The 18,583-nt window shown below is 35.3% G+C and overlaps 1 protein-coding gene across 1 annotated transcript; it reads right to left on the bottom strand.

Moving 5' to 3' along the window:
* Nucleotides 1-1,067: 1,067 nt before the first annotated feature.
* FABP7 (fatty acid binding protein 7) lies at nt 1,068-18,216 on the bottom strand. Its single transcript, XM_007078670.3, has 5 exons — nt 18,209-18,216; nt 4,447-4,537; nt 3,831-4,003; nt 3,110-3,211; nt 1,068-1,286 (listed from the first exon to the last, which is right to left on the bottom strand). The coding sequence occupies exons 2-5, from the start codon at nt 4,517-4,519 to the stop codon at nt 1,236-1,238; spliced, it is 399 nt and encodes a 132-aa protein (XP_007078732.1). The 5' UTR covers nt 4,520-4,537; nt 18,209-18,216; the 3' UTR covers nt 1,068-1,235.
* Between the last annotated feature and the right edge of the window lie 367 nt (nt 18,217-18,583).

The raw sequence follows: 18,583 nt of genomic DNA, 5'->3' as shown, positions 1-18,583 counted from the left end.
TGGATGGAACTGGAGGGTATTCTGCTAAGTGAAATTAGTCAGAGAAAGACAAAAATTATATGACTTCACTCATATGAGGACTTTAAGAGATAAAACAGATGAACATAAGGGAAGGGAAACAAAAAATAATACGAAAACAGGGAGAGGGACAAAACAGAAGAGACTCATAAATATAGAGAACAAACTGAGGGTTGCTGGAGGGGTTGTGGGAGGGGGGATGGGCTAAATGGGTAAGGGGCACTAAGGAGTCTACTCCTGAAATCATAGTTGCCCTATATGCTAACTAATTTGGATGTAAATTTTAAAAAGTAAAAAATAAAACAAGTTAGAAAAATAAAATAAAGTTAGTTTTCTCTACTAAAAAAAAATTTTTTTAAAGGGAATTTGGAAGCCTTAATACACATTCTATGCACTCCATTTTAGCACTTTTGTTGACTTAGTTCAGCTCAAAGTATTTGTCTGGAAACACATCTTTATAATCCAGGGTAAAATTCATTTTATTTTCCTGTTTACTTTTCAATAGGAAACTTGAATATATGACATTTTGATTGTGTGATATTTTGACTATTTTTAATAAGACATTTTTGTGTATATCATTTTGCTTCATCTGCCTGCCTGTTTCTGATTGCCACAGGTTCTCTATGGAAGTCCCAACCAAAACTGTGGCATTTCCACTTTTCCCCAGGCTTCTGCTGATTTCTTTTTAATTAATATTTTAAACAAAGTTAGCACTTTGTTAGTAATATTTTTTAAAAGTTAGCACTTTTCCAGCTTTATTTTATACAGTAAGAAAGGCTATTTTGTCTAAAACCTCCTGATTAGTGATATTAATCAGATTAATATCTAATATTAAATATTTAATATCTAATATCTAATATTAAAACCACCAGATTAGTGACATTAAAAACAACAACAAAATTTCTCATGGGTATACAATTTTTATTTGAATCTAATTTACTTTTCAATGGAAATTATAAAATGTATTTACTTCTTTATTTTAAAAATGTGACTTAACATCTTAACGTGAATTATAAAACATGATAAATCTGCAGATCAAAATTGGGCTATTTGCAGTAAAAAGTTTTAAAACAAGTTTTTAAAGCACCATTTTCCACCTCCACAACAAAGATAACCTTTTAATTCGTGATCACCCATGCTGTAATAGCAGGATAACACTGAGACTTGAGTAAATAGAAAAATTGTAGAGCTTTTCGAACCCCAGATCAGGAACCTTTCTATGCCTTCTCATAGTGGCGAACAGCAACCACATCACCAAAAGTGAGAGTCTGAAAGATGCAAAAAGAATCAAGTCTTTTTATACAAGAATATCAGTAGCTGAACTTTCTAAAGATGATCATATATAATTTACATATTATGCAAACGAATAATGTCATTGACAAACATTAAATGCTACATAAGCTCTTCCTTTCTTAAAATAAAAAGAAAAGAAACTTTATTTACTGAGTGAATAATAACATGTATATATAGTTTATGTCTCTAAAAGGAAAATGAAGCAAAAAAACTGACATTAACTAAATAGATTCAGGTCAAAAGAATTCCTTTTCCCTTAAATTATCGGGGTAATCAAATTAGCTGTCTGCTTTGAAAGTGAATGGAATTTATAATAGGTTTTCATCTCATAAATTGTGAAGAATTTTTAGAAAATCCAAATCATTTGGGGAAATGGTATTTGGAATGACTTGTGTCAAAGTCATCAGGAAAAGTAAATGTACAAATGTTCTCATTGCTTTGGTTGTCATATTTCAGCTGATGTGAGCCTACGTGCCTGGGTAGGTGTAACGTGGAACATGGACTTTTACGTCAAATTGGACTGGAAGAATTTCTATAAAATCTCTTTACAAAATCTAGGAGTTTTTTTAGGGTTTGTTATTTACATGGATTGACATGATTTTCAAGAGCATAGCATGCCCTTGTCATTCATTGTTTTAATCTCCTTTTTTTGAACTCAGTCTTGCCTGATCAGTCAGTTATAAGCTATCCACTTTTCCGTCTTCGGGGTGGGGGGTGGGAAATGGAGATAAAAGCATAAAGGAGAAGCTCAGACTGAATCTTTTATAAACAAATCCTTTCTTTTGATGATCACTGCAGAAATATGTGGGCAAATATTCATTACCATAAGAGGAACACTGCCCCTCTCTTCCCGTCCCATGGAAAGAAGTATGAATAACGTAAGCCCTGTGTCTCAATCTAGAACAGCCCTGATTGCAACAGTTAAAGGGAAGAGAAAAAACAGCAGTCAATTTCCTTAAGTCACAAAAACAAAAAAGCCCTTTCTTCTATTATCTTAGAAGGAATAGGTAAAGCAATACCCACCCACCCCCAAAAAACCCCAAAATGATATATTGACTATTTCAATGTCATCAAAATACCATTACTCAGTTCACAAAAATGTGTCTAGAATGTTAGATTAATGCATAACATTTTCCCCAGTTTATGATGCTACTACATCATTAGAGATTTTAATTTTATATTTTTATAGTTTTTACATGACTACTGGTATTGAATGGAAATATTTACAAGGCACGATGCATCAAAAGAAAGACTAGAAGGAAGTAACATCAAAATGGTTCCCTCTAAGGAGAAACTACACTTTTCTGTTATATTCTAAATTATCTGCACTGAGCTTATGGAACCTGCATAAACTAAAATATAAAAAGTGTCAAGATCTCTTATTTATTACAGTAGCTGTAAAGTAATTTTTTGGATATTCAGTCAACTTGATACTCATAGTAATTTATCAGTCTTATTCATATGTTTTCATGAATATTTTTATATTTAGATTTCATTTGAGGTTTAGACATTCACAGTAATACTACACAAATTCTTTCTTTGACAGTTTTAGCTAAATCGATGGAAACTTCTGAAAACCACGCTTGCATAGAATTTTTCTTTTTTTTCTATAATTAAAGAAGCATAGCTGATGATACAATTCACAAGGACATTTTTATGTCTTCTGTTTTACACATGATCAAAGAAGCTTGCTGGAGACTTACTGTTATTAAAGAAGGGTGGGAGAGAGAGAAGGGGATGGGAACTAGGAGAGGAGTGAAAAGCAAGAAGAAACAAAGGGAGAACTGCCTTTACTTACCATAACCATTTTGCCATCCTTAATTTCTCTTACAAAATTTGTTTCTTTGCCATCCCATTTCTGTACATGAACAAGTTTGTCTCCATCCAGGCTAACAACAGACTGAGACCAACAACAAAATGCAGAACATAGCAAAAGGTACAGATTAAATTTCTGAGATGAAAGTCAAGTGAAGTGGTTTTTGAAGGAATTATAGAATTGAATGAATGGTGATCAACTAATTATCATATTAGTACCATATCTTCTGTGGCTTCTAGAGTCATTATGATAGTAAACTAATAATTCATAATTTCATTGAAGTGTGTACATCTAGATGCAAAAATTTCATATGTTAGAAATAAAAGTCCTGAACAAGTACTCTCAGACTAGTCACTCTACTCTTATAAACAAAGCCTTCAGATGAGGCAAACAGTTTCGTTAATATGAGGCAATCAGCGACATTAAACAAAATACAATCTTTATTTTAAATGAACACTCTTACTTTCTGAAATACAAATATGAAAAGAAAAATGTAGAGTAAGAGACAGATAGATTTGAGATTTGAGCTATAGCCAGTAGCCACATATGTGCACTAGAATGCAAAATTAATCCTGGTGGTGTCCTCTCTGAACTGAAATACTGAGAACTTTCTCTACTCCCATCATCTAAACACGAGAAACATCAGGGATCTCTTTTTATTCCCTCCTCCCCATCCCCACCCCAGAGAAGGAGCGGTCCTTACCTTACAGTTTCTGTCATCTGCAGTGGTTTCATCAAACTCTTCTCCCAGATGGAAACTAATCTCTGTGTTTTTGAATGTGCTTTGTGTCCTGATCACCACTTTGTCCCCCTCCTGACTGACGATCACTGTTGGTTTAGTCACATTTCCCACCTGCCTAGTGGCAAAGCCCACACCTAAAAAAGCAATGCAGTTAGCAGCGACTTCCAAAATAACTCACATAGCAGGAATCTGCTTTCCTATCCTGAATCCAGGCCCTCGAGTGTAAGTTTCATCAGGACACGTTTAGTCCGTTAATTATGCAGTATGACTACTGATGAGCTATAATACGCGGATGCTTAATTGGATGCACAAATGATAAGTGGATGCTGAAAACAAAAAGGCACAGAAGCTTCACATCCTCCCCCAGACTACCAAATGCACTGTTATTTAGCCCTGGGCAAGAAAGCAGGCAAACGCCACATTAAAAATCCCTTCAGTGGGAAATGCATAGCCTAGGATTCAGTTATGACAACATGATCTTTCTTTGTCGCTTGGCAATCTAATAGGAGAAAAAAAGGAATTGGCACTACTGAAGCTTCAGGTTAAGGAGAGAACAGCACATCTTATTTTTACCTACCTAGAGCCTTCATGTACTCATCAAAGTTCTGGCTGTCCGTCAGCTTCCAGGTAGCACAGAAAGCCTCCACCATCCTTGCCCTTTCCTTTTGCTTTGAAGACAGATAAAAGAGACAGGAGGGAGGATCTCTGGATCTTATTGCCACTGCAGTTCTGAAGACCCCTTTGCACCTCACAGCAGCTCCTGCCTTCTTATTTGGAAAAGATGCAGGCAGAAAGCCAAGGATTTGAATTGCAAACACACCCTTCCAGTGTCCCCCTTTACTGGAGGCTGTTGCCAGGGGGAGGGGGTGGGAAGGGGGGCTCAAATGAGGTTCCAATCCGCTTTGTGATTGGCTCAGGCCACTGGGTTAGCAGAGTAGGTCGAGTTCCTCCTTATCCACACTCTGCAGCCTTTCTCCCTGAGAAAGCTGTGCTAGGAGTCAATGGGGCTGGAGGCAGGGAACAGGGAAAATGAGAGAGGGTCTTTCAGGTTCAGCTCGAAAACTTGGCAAAGACAAGTTCAGACTGTGAGGAAAGAAAAAAGATGCACAATAGGACATTCAGATTGATTTCCGTTAATGGCAAAGCTAGTTACAAATGAGGGCCCCCTTTAAAGAAAACCACTGAACTGCCAGACTTTTCAGACAAAGGAGGCTGAATAGTGTCTTTTATTTTCTCTCATATTTACAGGGAGAGCAAAACACAAGCCAGAATGTTCCAAACTAGGAAAAGAAGAGGAGGAGGAGGTGTGAATGCCTTCCCTAGATTGTACAACTAGAAGGCTACTCCAACTGAGTATCAATGGGACGCTAACTAATTTTGGCCTCTTCCCAGCACAAACTGAGTGAATTTAAAGATCCATTGTCCTTTCTAAGAATCTGAGAACCAGACTGAGATGGAAAAGGGGTCTAAGGCAGAGTATGGTTAGGATTCACTAATGAGGTATAAAAATAAAGAAAAAAAATGCTCTTTTCCCCCTTCTTCAACAGATTATAGAATCCATGAGGAAAAAAGGAACATAAGGTCATTTAGTAAGATTTGGAATGACTTGCACTGTAGGACCTTTTGATTTCCTGAGGCCACATCCACTATACAATCTGTGTATAAATTGGGGATCAGCAATGGGAGTAGGATAGGAATTGGAGGAACCATAGAAATCAGACGATCTTGAGCTTACTTGTTCCAATTCAGGGTACCCCCCAAATAGCAAAATACCTCAAGAGTTCTGAGTATTTAAAGAAGGTCTCTGAAACTCCCCTTCCTCCAGAAGTGCTTCCTGCTTTCCTTAGTGTAGACCACCTATGACAGTCTCCCTCCCTTTCATGGGGACAGAACAGGGGAATCTGATTTAGCAATCCCTGCTCTTCTCTTTCTCCCTGCATTTAAACCTCAGCTCACTGCCACTGAGCTTCTGCCCACACCAAACACAAGAGACAAGGCTTAGGACACATTTTGCTCCACTGCCAGCTCCCAGAGTCTACTTTGAGGTCTCAGAAATACATCAAAAGTGCTCATTTAACATATATTTAATCTTTACCCATACCTGGTCTTTCTCCAGTTTTCACCACGTTTGTGAATGGCACCACTGGCCACCCTACTGCACAAGCCAGAAAATCTGGAATCATTTCTAACACTTGATTCTCTAAAATCAAAACCAGTGTCAAGGCCTATCTATTTTGCTCCCTGAATATTTGTCCAATTGTCATCCACTCCCTGTCTCTACAACTACTATCTTAATTCAAGTAGCTGCTGTCTTTTACTAGTCCTATAGCAACAACCTCTTAACTGTTCTTCCTGCCAACCTGATCTCCAGTTCTTTCCCTACTGGAGCCTGAGTGACATTTTAAAATATAAATCTGCATCTTCCTAGTGACAAATGATATTGAGACCCTTTTCCTGCGCTTCTCTGCTATTTGTATATCTTCTTTTGTGCAGTGACTGTTCAAATCTTTTGTCCCATTTTTTTTCTTAATCATTTTATTATTTTTTTCAATGTAATTTATTTTCAAATCGGCTAACCTATAGTGTGTACAGTATGCTCTTGGTTTTGGGGGGTCTTTTGTCCCATTTTTAATTGGGTTGTTTGTCTTGTAGTTACTGAATTGTAGAGTCCTATATATTCCAAGTAAAAGTCATTTGTGGGTTTTTTCATTTTCTTTGTTTTTTTTTTAATTGTGATTTCATTGGCATGTCAAATGGATCAGGTGTATACATTTAAATATGTGCAGTTGATTCTATACTGCTTATAGCACGGCAATGCCATTTAAAAAAATCTAAATCCTATCTTGTTCCTTTCCTGCCTAAATTCCTTCAAATGACTTCCTCCTGCTCTCAGGTTGAAGAACAAAATTTCTAACATTGCCTATACCTGGCCTGCCCCTAACATTTGAAGGACTCAGAGTAAGAACTCAAAGGGAGGCTGATATGCCATTATGTCTAAACAATAAAAGTTATGGATTTAACAATGCACATAGCCAGACCAGCATCCCAGACAGGACTCAAAGCCTGGCCTTCCCCCCTTTCCCAATAGGTCACTCTGTGGCTTTCTGCAGAGCTGGTGGGGTGGGTGGACAGGAGCTGGTCTGGAATTCCCTAAATCTGGGATGGAGACTAACTTGGATTTGGTGTTGTGCTGACATGACTAAAGATGCCAGAGACCACCATGAAAAGCCTGAAATGCAACCAACCCAGAGAAAGCAAAGTATACTCAGTTAGACCCTTCTGACATCAATTGAGCCTTTGAACCAAGTCCCTAAACTAGCCCCATCTATGATCTTTTCATAAATTCTCTTTCTTAGATGAATATCATATGACTTCACTCATAGGAGGAATTTAAGATACAAAACAGATGAACATAAGGGAAGGGAAGCAAAAATAATATAAAAACAGAGAGGGGAGCAAAACATAAGAGACTCTTAAATACAGAAAACAAACTGAGGGTTGCTGGAGGGGTTGTGGGTGGGGGATGGGCTAAAAGGGTAAGGGGCATTAGGGAGGACACTCGTTGGGATGAACACTGGGTGTTATACATACAGGATGAAACACTGGAATCAACTCCTAGAATCATTATAGCACTACATGCCAACTAACTTGGATAGAAATTAAAAAATAAATAAATAAATAATTTTAAAAAGTAAATAATAACTAAATAACTAAATAACTAAATAACTAAATAAATCTCCACATGGACCATCCCCTGAGAGCAACAACAACAACAGCAACAACAAAAATTCTCTTTCCTTGCTTAATCTAGATGATTAATTAATCCATCATGGAAACCATCCTCTATGGTAGAAGTTCTTAAACCAATTTATTTTGCAACATCAAAATATTCTTATGTGTTGCATCTAATAAAACATGTTAAAACTGATAAAATGTTTTTTATTCTAAAATTTAGTAAATTATCTTTTTTTGTAGTCTAAGACTGTAAGATCATTGAAAGCAGGGCCCATGTATTCTTTAGATTCCCTTAGCTCCCTATAGATTATGGTGCTGACATTATTTGTCCATTTTTATTAATTTCTTCCACTTTTTACATAAGGATATAAGTTAAAGATCTATAAATTCTAACTTAAAGGATATATTTTGTAATTCTTATGATTTCCTCTTATATAAAACATAAAAGCCCAGCAATTTAGAGATCATTTTTTGATTGTATATTAATTTAGTGCTAAGCAGAAGAGAATATTGTTATACACATGTCTATAGCAGAAATTTAAGGAAAAGCCACTCGACAATTTTATAATTCTCTAAACTGACACATGTAACCCTACTATTTTTAATTATTTAAGATATAATAGATTTATACATTAGAATGTTTGCTTTCAGATAATAGGTTATTTGCTCTTATTTCTGCGGATTTTAATAGAAGAGAAAGTGGAAGAATAGAGAAGAGACTTTGTTGTGATAAGCATAATGCAACTAATAGATATTTTTTTCCAATTTTTCTGAACCTGAGAGCAATTTGTGACTTTGCTATGGCTTTTATAATGCAAATGCATCCACAGGTTTTGAAAAGGACATACTGTGAGAGATTGAACACTCTTTCAGGGCTATTTCCTTTATGAATTAACTAATGACCATAAGGACTCTAAAGAATCTATGACAAAGGTTTTTTTAGGAGCACCTGGGTGGCTCAGCCAGTTCAGCATCTGACTTTGGCACAGGTCATGATCTCAGGGTTTGAGTTCAAGCCCTGAATGGTGCTCTCTGCTGTCAGCACAGAGCTGGCTTCAGATCCTCTGTCCTCCTCTTTCTGCCCCTCCCCACTCATGCTTTCTCTCTTTCAAAAATAAATAAACATTTTTTCAAAAGAGTTTTTAGTAGTGAAATAAAAGGAACAAAGAAAAAAAGTTGCTTTGGGAGACTTTTTTTTTTATGTTTATTTGAAAGAGAGACAGAGAGAGAGACAGAGCGTGAGTTGGGGAGGGGCAAAGAGAGGAGACACAGAATCTGAAGCAGGCTCCAGGCTGTCAGCATAGAGCCTGACGTGGGGCTCAAACCTACAAACCATGAGATCATGACATGACCGAAGTTGGGCGCTCAACCAACTGAGCCACCCAGGAGCCCCTGCTTGAGGAGATCTTGGCAAAATTTCCACATGGAGTCAAATCTGGCGCTTGCTTTATGGCAATTTTTTCTTCTTAAGGAAACAGAGAATTATTAGTACATTTTTAACACTGTTCTTGAGCAAAGTAACCATACATAGTTTGAATTGAAATTGCTGCGCCATAGATTAACCTTCCATTTTGGATGATAATGCCAAAATGGTTTTCAAAATGGATTCCCCAGTTTAGGCCCCCACAGGGGGACTCACATCTTCCTCAACACTTTAAAAACTTTAAAAAGCTGGTCTATCAGATGCACATAAAATGACAATTTTGTCTTTATGTGTGTTTTCCTAATCCTCACGAGGTAAACATTTCTTCATGTGTTTATTGGTCTATGGTTTCTTTCTCTATGAAATATCTGTTCATCTTCTGCCCAATACCTTGTAGGTTATTTGTGTTTTTCTTATTGCATATTCTTGATCCTAATTGTTTTAGATTGTGGGTGTCATAAATATTTTCTACAAATTTGTAACTTTTACTTTCTTTAATGTAGCTTTTGATAGCCAACATTCTTACTTTTAATATTGTCAGATTTATTAATATTTTATTTTATGGTCAACATGTTTTGTCTTGTTTAAGGAAAGAGCCTACCCAAGATCCAAAAGATAGTCATCTGAATTTTCTACCAAGAGTTATAAAGTTTTAACATTTGAGTTTTTAACTATCTTGACTATATTTTTACGTTCATGAGAAGTGAGGACCCAAAATATACTCCACCTCTATAATTTTCAAAGTTCCATACATGTGTTGATCTCTGCAACCTATTTAATGCCACTAATCAGTTTTATAATCTCTCTAACATTGCTAAGCTATCTTAATTTGTATAATTTTATAACAATCCAGTATCTGGAAGAGCAAGTCTCCCCAACTCATTATTCTTCTTCAGAAATATCCGAACTATTCATGGCCCTTATCTTTTTACACATGCTAATAAGGTTTTATTAACATGTGTAAAAAATTCTGTTTTTTTTAATGGGAATTGTATCTATGTTATATCAATTTGGAAGAATTGACACCTTTATGATATTGTCTTCCTATTTATGAAAATGATATATCTATTTATATAGTCTTTAATATTGCATAATAATGTTTAATAATTTTCCCTCTAAGATTTTTATACATATTATATAGATTTATTCTTAGACAACTGGATTCCCTGAGACTACTGAAAATACTATCTTCTTAATTATATTTTCTAGTGGTTTCCTGCCATTATATAGAAATATAACTGTCTTTAGGAAACATCTGATTTGTAGCTTGCTTACTACACTATCTTATTAATTTTTATAACCCATAGATTAGTTTTCTATGTAAATAATCATAACATATACAATTAATGCTATTTTAGCTAACTCTTCTCTGATATAATTTTTCTTATAATATTGTACTAAGAATTTCAACTCAAGGTCAAATGTAAGGTAAAAAGTTTTGGTGTCTCATTCCTGATTTTTAAAGCAATGTTTCTAATGTTATTTTATAAACAGTCTTTTTTATAGTAGATGTTCCCTTAAATTCCTGGTTTCCTAATTATTTTTATTATGGATGGGGTTACTGGTGGGTAATATGCTTTTTTGCCATCTAATATCATGTGGCCTTTAAGACCTAAAATAAAGCAATAAAGTCTTTGATCTATCCCACCATCTGCCTCCTGGCTATGTGATGTTAGGTCTGTGTGCCAGCCAGAAACCTAGCCATATTACTTTGGATATTGCAAACAGAAACATTACATTTTAGATTATAATTCTGTTCTTTCTTTCCCGCACTTTCCTTCTCCTTCTTTGAATTAGAGAAGGGCTGGAAGTAGCTAGCATATTGCACCCTTAGAAGTATGGTTTCTAGGGGTGCCTGGGTACCTCAGTTGGTTAAGCATCTGACTCTTGACTTTGATTCAGGTCATGATCTCAGTTTGTGAGTTCAAGCCCTGAGTTGGGCTCTGCACTCACAGTGAAGCCTTCCTGGGATTCTTTCTCTCCCTCTCTCCCTGCCCCTCCCCTGCTCTCTCTCTCTCTCTTAAACTAAATAAAATAAACATTAAAAAAAATTAAAAAGAAGTGCAGTTTCTTTACACAAGGTGCTATTATCTTGAACAAATACTTTACACCACTTAAATAATAAATGATTAATGTGATAGTTTTTCTGCATGTAATATCCCAAAAGTATCAGAGAATTAGGCAGTAAGGGCAGAAGAATATTCCAACTCATTGCACACTTGTTTTACAACTGGTAGCAGATCCCATCAAACCTATCCTCCAGCTAAGATAGCTAGTTCAGATAACTCCTCTACCTGAGAGCAGGTTTCTATCAGTTACTATCTGCACAGCAAGTTTAGTTTAATAAACAAGCAAAAAACACTACTCATTATTTGTAACAAATGCCAAATCTGGATGCTTATTTCTTTCTATTTAAAGAGGAAAGACAGAAAATAATAATCAGATGAAGCATGAAATCTATGGGCATATCTACAAAAAAGTAGAGGTCACAATATGCTGAAGACAGAGAACAAGAGTATACCCTTGAAAAAATGATTTATCAAAATAAACAGAAGAAATAAACAAAAATATCTCTTGTATATCAATAAGTGCAAGTGGCTTCTATAAAACAGGAGCAAGAACCCATAAGAAGAGAACAGATTGAAATAAAAAGGATAAGCCTAATGAAAACAAGAACAGCAGAAAGACTGAGACTCAAAAATAAGTTGAATGTGATCAAAAGACTCAAAGAAATTAGTAACTAAATAGAAGGTATTATATCAACCAAAGAGAAAGTAATAAATAGAATGACATTGTTTGAAAAGAATCTCCAGAATGCAGGGAGACATTGTGAATAGTGAAAGTGAAAATGTTAGATATGAAAAGAATGAAAATACCGTGTAATAATTATAAGATATTACTAAGATAAACATCAAAACAAATGGAATATACAAAATCATAATGGAGGAAAATCTTCCATAGTTGGAAATAGGTATCAGTATATAGATCAAAATGCCACATCATTTGACACCTTAAATGAAAATAGAACCTAAACTTCCTAATTCTAGCAATGTTTTTGAATCAAATATAATTCAAATAAGTAAATATAAAAATAATGGAAAAAACAGTAGACATTCAATCAGGGGGAAAGATCCATAAAATGTTGTAAGTATGGCTGACCATAGTCTTTCCACTGTAGCATTTAGATACCAAATAAATATAGAGTGATGTTACAGAGTGTTTGAAAACAACGGTGGTTCAAATCTGTTTTAATTATATGTGAATGTAGAAGACATTTTCTCTTGGAAACAGTCAACTTCTTATTATACCATTTTCATGTGCTGCATGCCTGTAGGAAGAGACTATATAATAGGCTATGGACTTGAGAACCCAATTGATGATTTTATTTCTCTTACAAATTAGTAAATTTTGATCAGGTACATCCATCCTGACAACATAGTTGACTTGCGCCTGCCCCTGGGATAAGATCAAGCCCAGATTTGGAACAATGACAAAACACTTTAAGGCAATGGCTTGCAGCTTACAGGAGAGATACAAACATTCATACCTTCTCTAAAAGGAGGATTTGGGTGTGGAAAGGGAGGATGTGCACAGTTTTTATCTAAGAGGCAATGGGTCATATAAGATTGAAGTAATGCTGCGGGTCAGGGTTTCTTGGGGATCCTTTTGGAGAGGACAGTTTTTGTCTCTTCAAACTTCTTCTTGCCAAAATTTTAATGGATTAGAATTGAGTTAAAATTGATAAATCTTTTCAGAAAGGGTTGAATCAATATTATATGTAGTCTTTCCACTTAAAGACCTTAAATTCTAGCTCCATTTATTCAAAAGTGTGATACTTCTTTCAGTAATATGTTGATTTTCTACACAAAGTCTGTGTCCTTAATCTATTTACTCTCTTCAAGACAGCTTTCAGTGGAACAAATAATTAAAACAAAAACAAAATGAAGCAAAACTCCATAGCTCAGGGATTAGCACTTTTAATCTTAAATCTATTCAAAGTCAGTACTTAAATAAATTAATATAATAATCTTTGGCTGCCCTATATTAAAATCCTATTATGAGAAGATTTTCTTGTTTTGACTTTGAAAGATTACTGTCTGGGTTCAAAACACAGGCTTTCTTCCACTGGCTATCTGTACATTTATCCTTAGAAAAATTAATTACCTAACCACTTTACCATCTGAATCCTGGTCTAGAAATGATGATGTTACACCAAATCATCACCTAGCCTTCTTTCTTAAATGTCTTAGGATTCTTTGGTACTTCTACATTATGCTGACCTATTTTCAAATTAATTTCATGGAAGCCCTGTCAGAGAAATTAAGGGATCTTGGGCCTATTTATGTTAACAGTCACCTTGTATGAGCCTCAGATGCTCAGCAAGATAGAATTGAAAGGAAGAAAGAACTAAATAGCTAAGTTTGAGTTTCTATGGTAAATAAAGCTAACTTTCACCTGAAAATTTCATAATTTCGCTTCAAAACAAGTTTTATTAAAAATTTGACTATTTACTTAATGAGGAATTATATACTAATCACCTCAAAAAGGCAAAAACACTCATTTTAAGTTGTTATAGTGATATATGCTCAACTTACTATTATCTGTCAAGTATTTATGGCTAAGCAAATAACTCTAGTTAACAGCAAAGAAAATGCTCAACAAAGACACATTTTATTGTTCACATCAATTTTAAAACAAGTAGTGCACTGAAGAAACCACATTTATAGATTCATCTCTCAAAAACCTGTTTTCTCATGTCTTGAATTTTATAGTTTTCATTTTGTCCATTTTGGATATACCAACATAGATTAATGACATATAAAATATATATAACTAACTATATAACAGATAATAGCATTATATATTATACAATATATGATATAATAATATATAACAATACATAATGTAACAATAGAGCAACTTCATTTAAATAAAATCAGAATGTTATAACAAATGAAGATATTTATTGTTTTCAAAAAGAGCTATTTTAAAAATACTTGCTATTCAACTGATTAATTTAATAATTAATGTAAAACTGCTCCTCAGCCGTATTTTCACAGTGAAAAAATAGAATGAAAAGAATTATACCTAATGAGCTCAGAGTGGTTACAAAAATTAAATGCTATAAAAGTCAATTAACCCAAAAGAAGGCAAGTACAAAAGAAAAAAGAGGAGCTAAGCCCAAACTGGATCGGACAAATAGAAAACAAAGGGCAATATGGTAGACTTATATATATGCATGTTTTTCTACAAGAAATTCTAGTTTAAATATGAAGTCACATATGTTATAAGTAATAGAAAAAATACCATGCAAGTGCTAATCATTAGAAAACTGAAGTGGTTGTGTAATTAGGAGACAAAAATAGAACAGGAAAAGGAAACTTACTAGGGATAAAGAGGGACTTTTTATAATGATGGAAGTGTCAATTACTTGACATAGTGACAATTACTTGACAGTAATTACTCAATTACTATTCCTTGCAAAGGGTCATGAGGAAGTAATGCAATATAGAGTGATGAAAATATTCTCCATCTTGATTAGTCTGTTGGATACTTGGGTGTGTACATTTGTCAAAATTATCAAACTGTATACTTTAAGTGGTTACATTGTTGCATTTAAATTATATTTTAACAAAGTTAAAAAATGAAAAAGAATAAAATTGACTTCTGCCAAATGAACCATAAGTGGGCTAGAGTAGCATTATAGCATAGTGATTCAGAGCATACACACTTTGGCCAGACTGCTAGAGGCGAAGTCCTGTCTCTGTTCCTTACCATAAATAAAATTAACTAAATCCTTTCATTTCTCTGTGCTTCAGTTCCTCTTTAAAATGAGCAGAGTCATAGTTAAATGGTCATTGTAAGGATTAAATGAATAAATACAAATAAAGTGCTTAGTAAGTACTCAATAGATGTTAGTGATTATCTAATACAGATTATATTCTGTATTTCCTGCTTAACCTTGATTAACAGTGGACACTTCTGACGATCTGTAACATTTTTTTAACACACTAAAGGGAGAAAAATAGGAGAAGAAGAAGGAGGAAGAAAAATAGCCCTTTGCTGGAAATCATTTTTTAACCCAGGGATTAACAAGAATTAATTTGCGTGTCTAGATTTTTAGCTTGATTGATGACAAATATCTTCCTATAATTTGACTTGCATAGTTGGCAGACGCCCTATGGGGAAAAATGGCAGCCAAATACAATTTAGAATTGTTGCCAAGAATTCTCATTACTTGATTTGAAGACTTTTAGGAAGAACTTCTGGACTGTGTGCTGTTACACTACGCAGATGGGATGTGCTTAATTAGTATGTTTGAATAAATGATTGAATGTGGGGGGGGGGGAGGGTGGAAGACTCATTCTGAGTATGTGATGCTTGGCTCTGCCTTATAACTTTATAAAGGAAAAACCCAAGAAGAAAACAAAATATGATGTTGGTCCCAAGGGAACTTGTTTCTTTAAGAAACTTCTCAAAGTATCATGTAGCTCTACCATTTTTCACTGTAAGAGTTAGAAGCAGTCTTGCTAATTGATGTCCTATTGAGCAATGGTCTCTAATTATTTTTTATTTTGTACCCCATCAATAAAAAATGTTGTGTCCTTCATATATATAACTTATTCATAAGTTATATGTATATATAACCATATTAACATAGTATGAATATTATGAATTTTATTACACAAAAATATAAACTGAAGAGAATGAGATGAAGATGAAATAAATAATATTTTTTATATTGTCTTGTTAATTGCAGACAGCTTCATGTTACCATTAGCTACTATTTTGAGGTCAAACAAGCTTAAGGGTGAGGGTTATCTTCAGTAGTAATGTTCATAAATTTTCACATTTCAAGTGATCTTCTTGTAATTGTGAAATTCTAAGCCAACTCTTTTTTTGTTAAAACTATTTACATGCTCCCAATTTATGTCTTATGATGTGACTTAGAAAAACTCACACTAGGAATAGAAACATATAAGCAGTCATTTTTTGTTCTAAGGTTGTATGTTATTAGCATTGTCTTAACTTTTCAGTATTTCTGTAAACATTTTCCCAGTCTTTTCATCTCATTTTATAATGCTTCATTTAACTAAAACTCAGTAACATTATTTGAGAATTCACTTACGTGTGTCCACACTCAATGCCAGTAATTCACAGTAAGCTGAAAGGGGATGAAAACTGGGACTACCTCTAGACTACCACATGCACTCTTTCCTCAAGACATTTCATGACAAGTGACTGATAGTATGCCTGTGTAAAGGGACAATGTCAATCCACATATAAAGATACTAAAGATTAATTTAAATCTCATTTTATATAAAATTAAATATATGTAGGAGTACTAATAGTTTCTTCTGGAATCTTTTTTGAAGTAGGCTACACGTGGAGCCCAAAGGGGTCTTGAATTCAAAAGACCCTGAGATCAAGAGTCAGAGGCTTAACCTAATGAGCCACCCAGGCACCCCATCTTCTGGGGCCAATATTGCAGAATCACTGAGATTCATGTACCCTCCTTGAGAGAGCAATCAGGAAAGAAAGTCCACAAGCCACATAAGGAGGAGAGAACCCTCAAGGATAGCAGGTATGTATTTGTAGTCTAGACATACATATAATAAAGTAGGTCTTTCTTTTCCTATAACTGTATTTGATTCCTAACTCAACTTCCCATTTTTATTTAAGTGCAGAAAACTTTATATAGTCAATTTTCTGCAAATTCAGTAAAATTTGTGGTTACTGAGGCATTTTAGGTTTCCTTTTTTTTGTTTATTTATTTGGGGAGAGAGAGACAGCATGAGTGGGGGAGAGGCAGAGACAGACAGACTGAGAATCCCAAGCAGGCTCTGCATTATGAGCACAGAGACTGATGTGAGCCTGACGTGGGGCTCGAACTCACGAACCGTGAGATCATGACCTGAGCCAAAATCTAGATTGGGTCCCTTAACCAACTGAGCCACCCAGGTGCCCCATGGCATTTTAAGTTTTCACTAAGGCAATTCAAGGATTCCTTCTTCTTCCTTCTCTATGAGGTTTCACCCAAGATCTGAAGACAGGGGGATGAGATGGAAGTGACAGAGGCCAGGGTCCAGGAAGGAAGAGAATTATGGTGGTATCACAATATCTAGTTCTCAGTCTTCTTTGGACATTGGCACTCATCCCCAGTGCATCTGATGCTGATGGTCCCTGTCCCACACAAGAGAAAGGGCACTGTCGAGAAAGATTACAAGATGTTTGGCTGGAGCCACTGCTTGAAGCTAGACTTTGAGGCACCTATTGTCACCACTGATGAACAGGGAAGGGGAAAGCCAAAAAAAAAAAAAAAAAAAAGAAAGAAAGAAAGAAAGAGAAAAAAAAGAACTTGTAAAAGCCAACACTTTTGAGTTGAAAAAGGCTGAACTTTTGAGTTACTTGAAAGTCTCAGGGTCAATTAAGAAAAAGGGTAGAATCCCTGAAGAGATGTCCTTGAGAGGGTAGACATGTCTGAGAACTACAGCGCAGTGAAGGAGTTGCCATAGGAGGGGGGGCATTCTGTCATCTAAACAGAAGGGATGGAGGAGCACATGGGCACTGAAGCAGGGAATCTAGCGGATTTGATGGGAGAAAATGAGAAAATACTTGCCCGATTTTCCTCTGTGAAATATGATACATTCATCAGCTGAAAATAAACCTTAAATGAATGAAGATTATCTAGGTTTGATGGAGACTAAGTAGAATCTACTTTGTGCAATTCCTATTTGAACCTAAGTTTGAATTTAGAAAGATAAAGTTACGTGTCTTATACAACTGAGTCTTGCGGGCCCATGGTGGTACCCAGATACGTTGAAGCCTGTCTGTAACAAATACATGCACTACAGAGCAAAATTATCTTGAGGTGACAGATGGAGAATATTGGTGGGTGGGAATGAGGCAGACTCTAAAGTTATAGTACTTTCAGATAAACCTCTTGGTGTGAGCAAATTACTGAATGCTTTAAATTTTCTAGGTAGGTATATGGGAATCAATGTAAGGAAAAAAACAAGAGTCAACAGAGCCTTATGAATTGCCACAGAAATTCAATCTTCTAAATCCCTAGAGAATACCTAGGAAAGAATGAAAGTTATATTAGAACCCATTCCTTAGGTTCTGAATTTCTTTAAAACATTGTCTACAAAAGCACAGCAAGACACAGAGCTCTAGTTACCTTGCAGATTAGCCATCAAGCAGTGGCAGGCGGGTGCGTGCCAGGAGACAGACCTTGCTTGTTCGGGAGAGGAGTTTGGACTCCCTGGTAAAGCCAGAGAGAACCACTTAGTCACAAATAAAGAACCATATCAGATAGCTGCTAAGCATTTAGTCTGGAGGAAGCACACTTCCTTTTCTTTGCTTTTATGAAGACGGCATTTTGTTCTTGGCTTAAACTCTTAAAAGAAACCATAACTAAAACCAACAAAGACCATGCAGGCCTAGGAAAGCTCAACAAATCAGAGAGGGGCCACTTACCCTACATAGCCTAAGTTCAACCAACATTTTCTTGAACTGAACAATTATGGCAAAGACTAGCCAATCACCACGTGGT

This window comes from Panthera tigris, chromosome B2, assembly GCF_018350195.1.
Source record: "Panthera tigris isolate Pti1 chromosome B2, P.tigris_Pti1_mat1.1, whole genome shotgun sequence".
Taxonomy (NCBI): Eukaryota; Metazoa; Chordata; class Mammalia; order Carnivora; family Felidae; genus Panthera; species Panthera tigris.
Note: the sequence above shows the minus strand (reverse complement) of the source record. Positions and strands in the feature narration are given on the sequence as shown.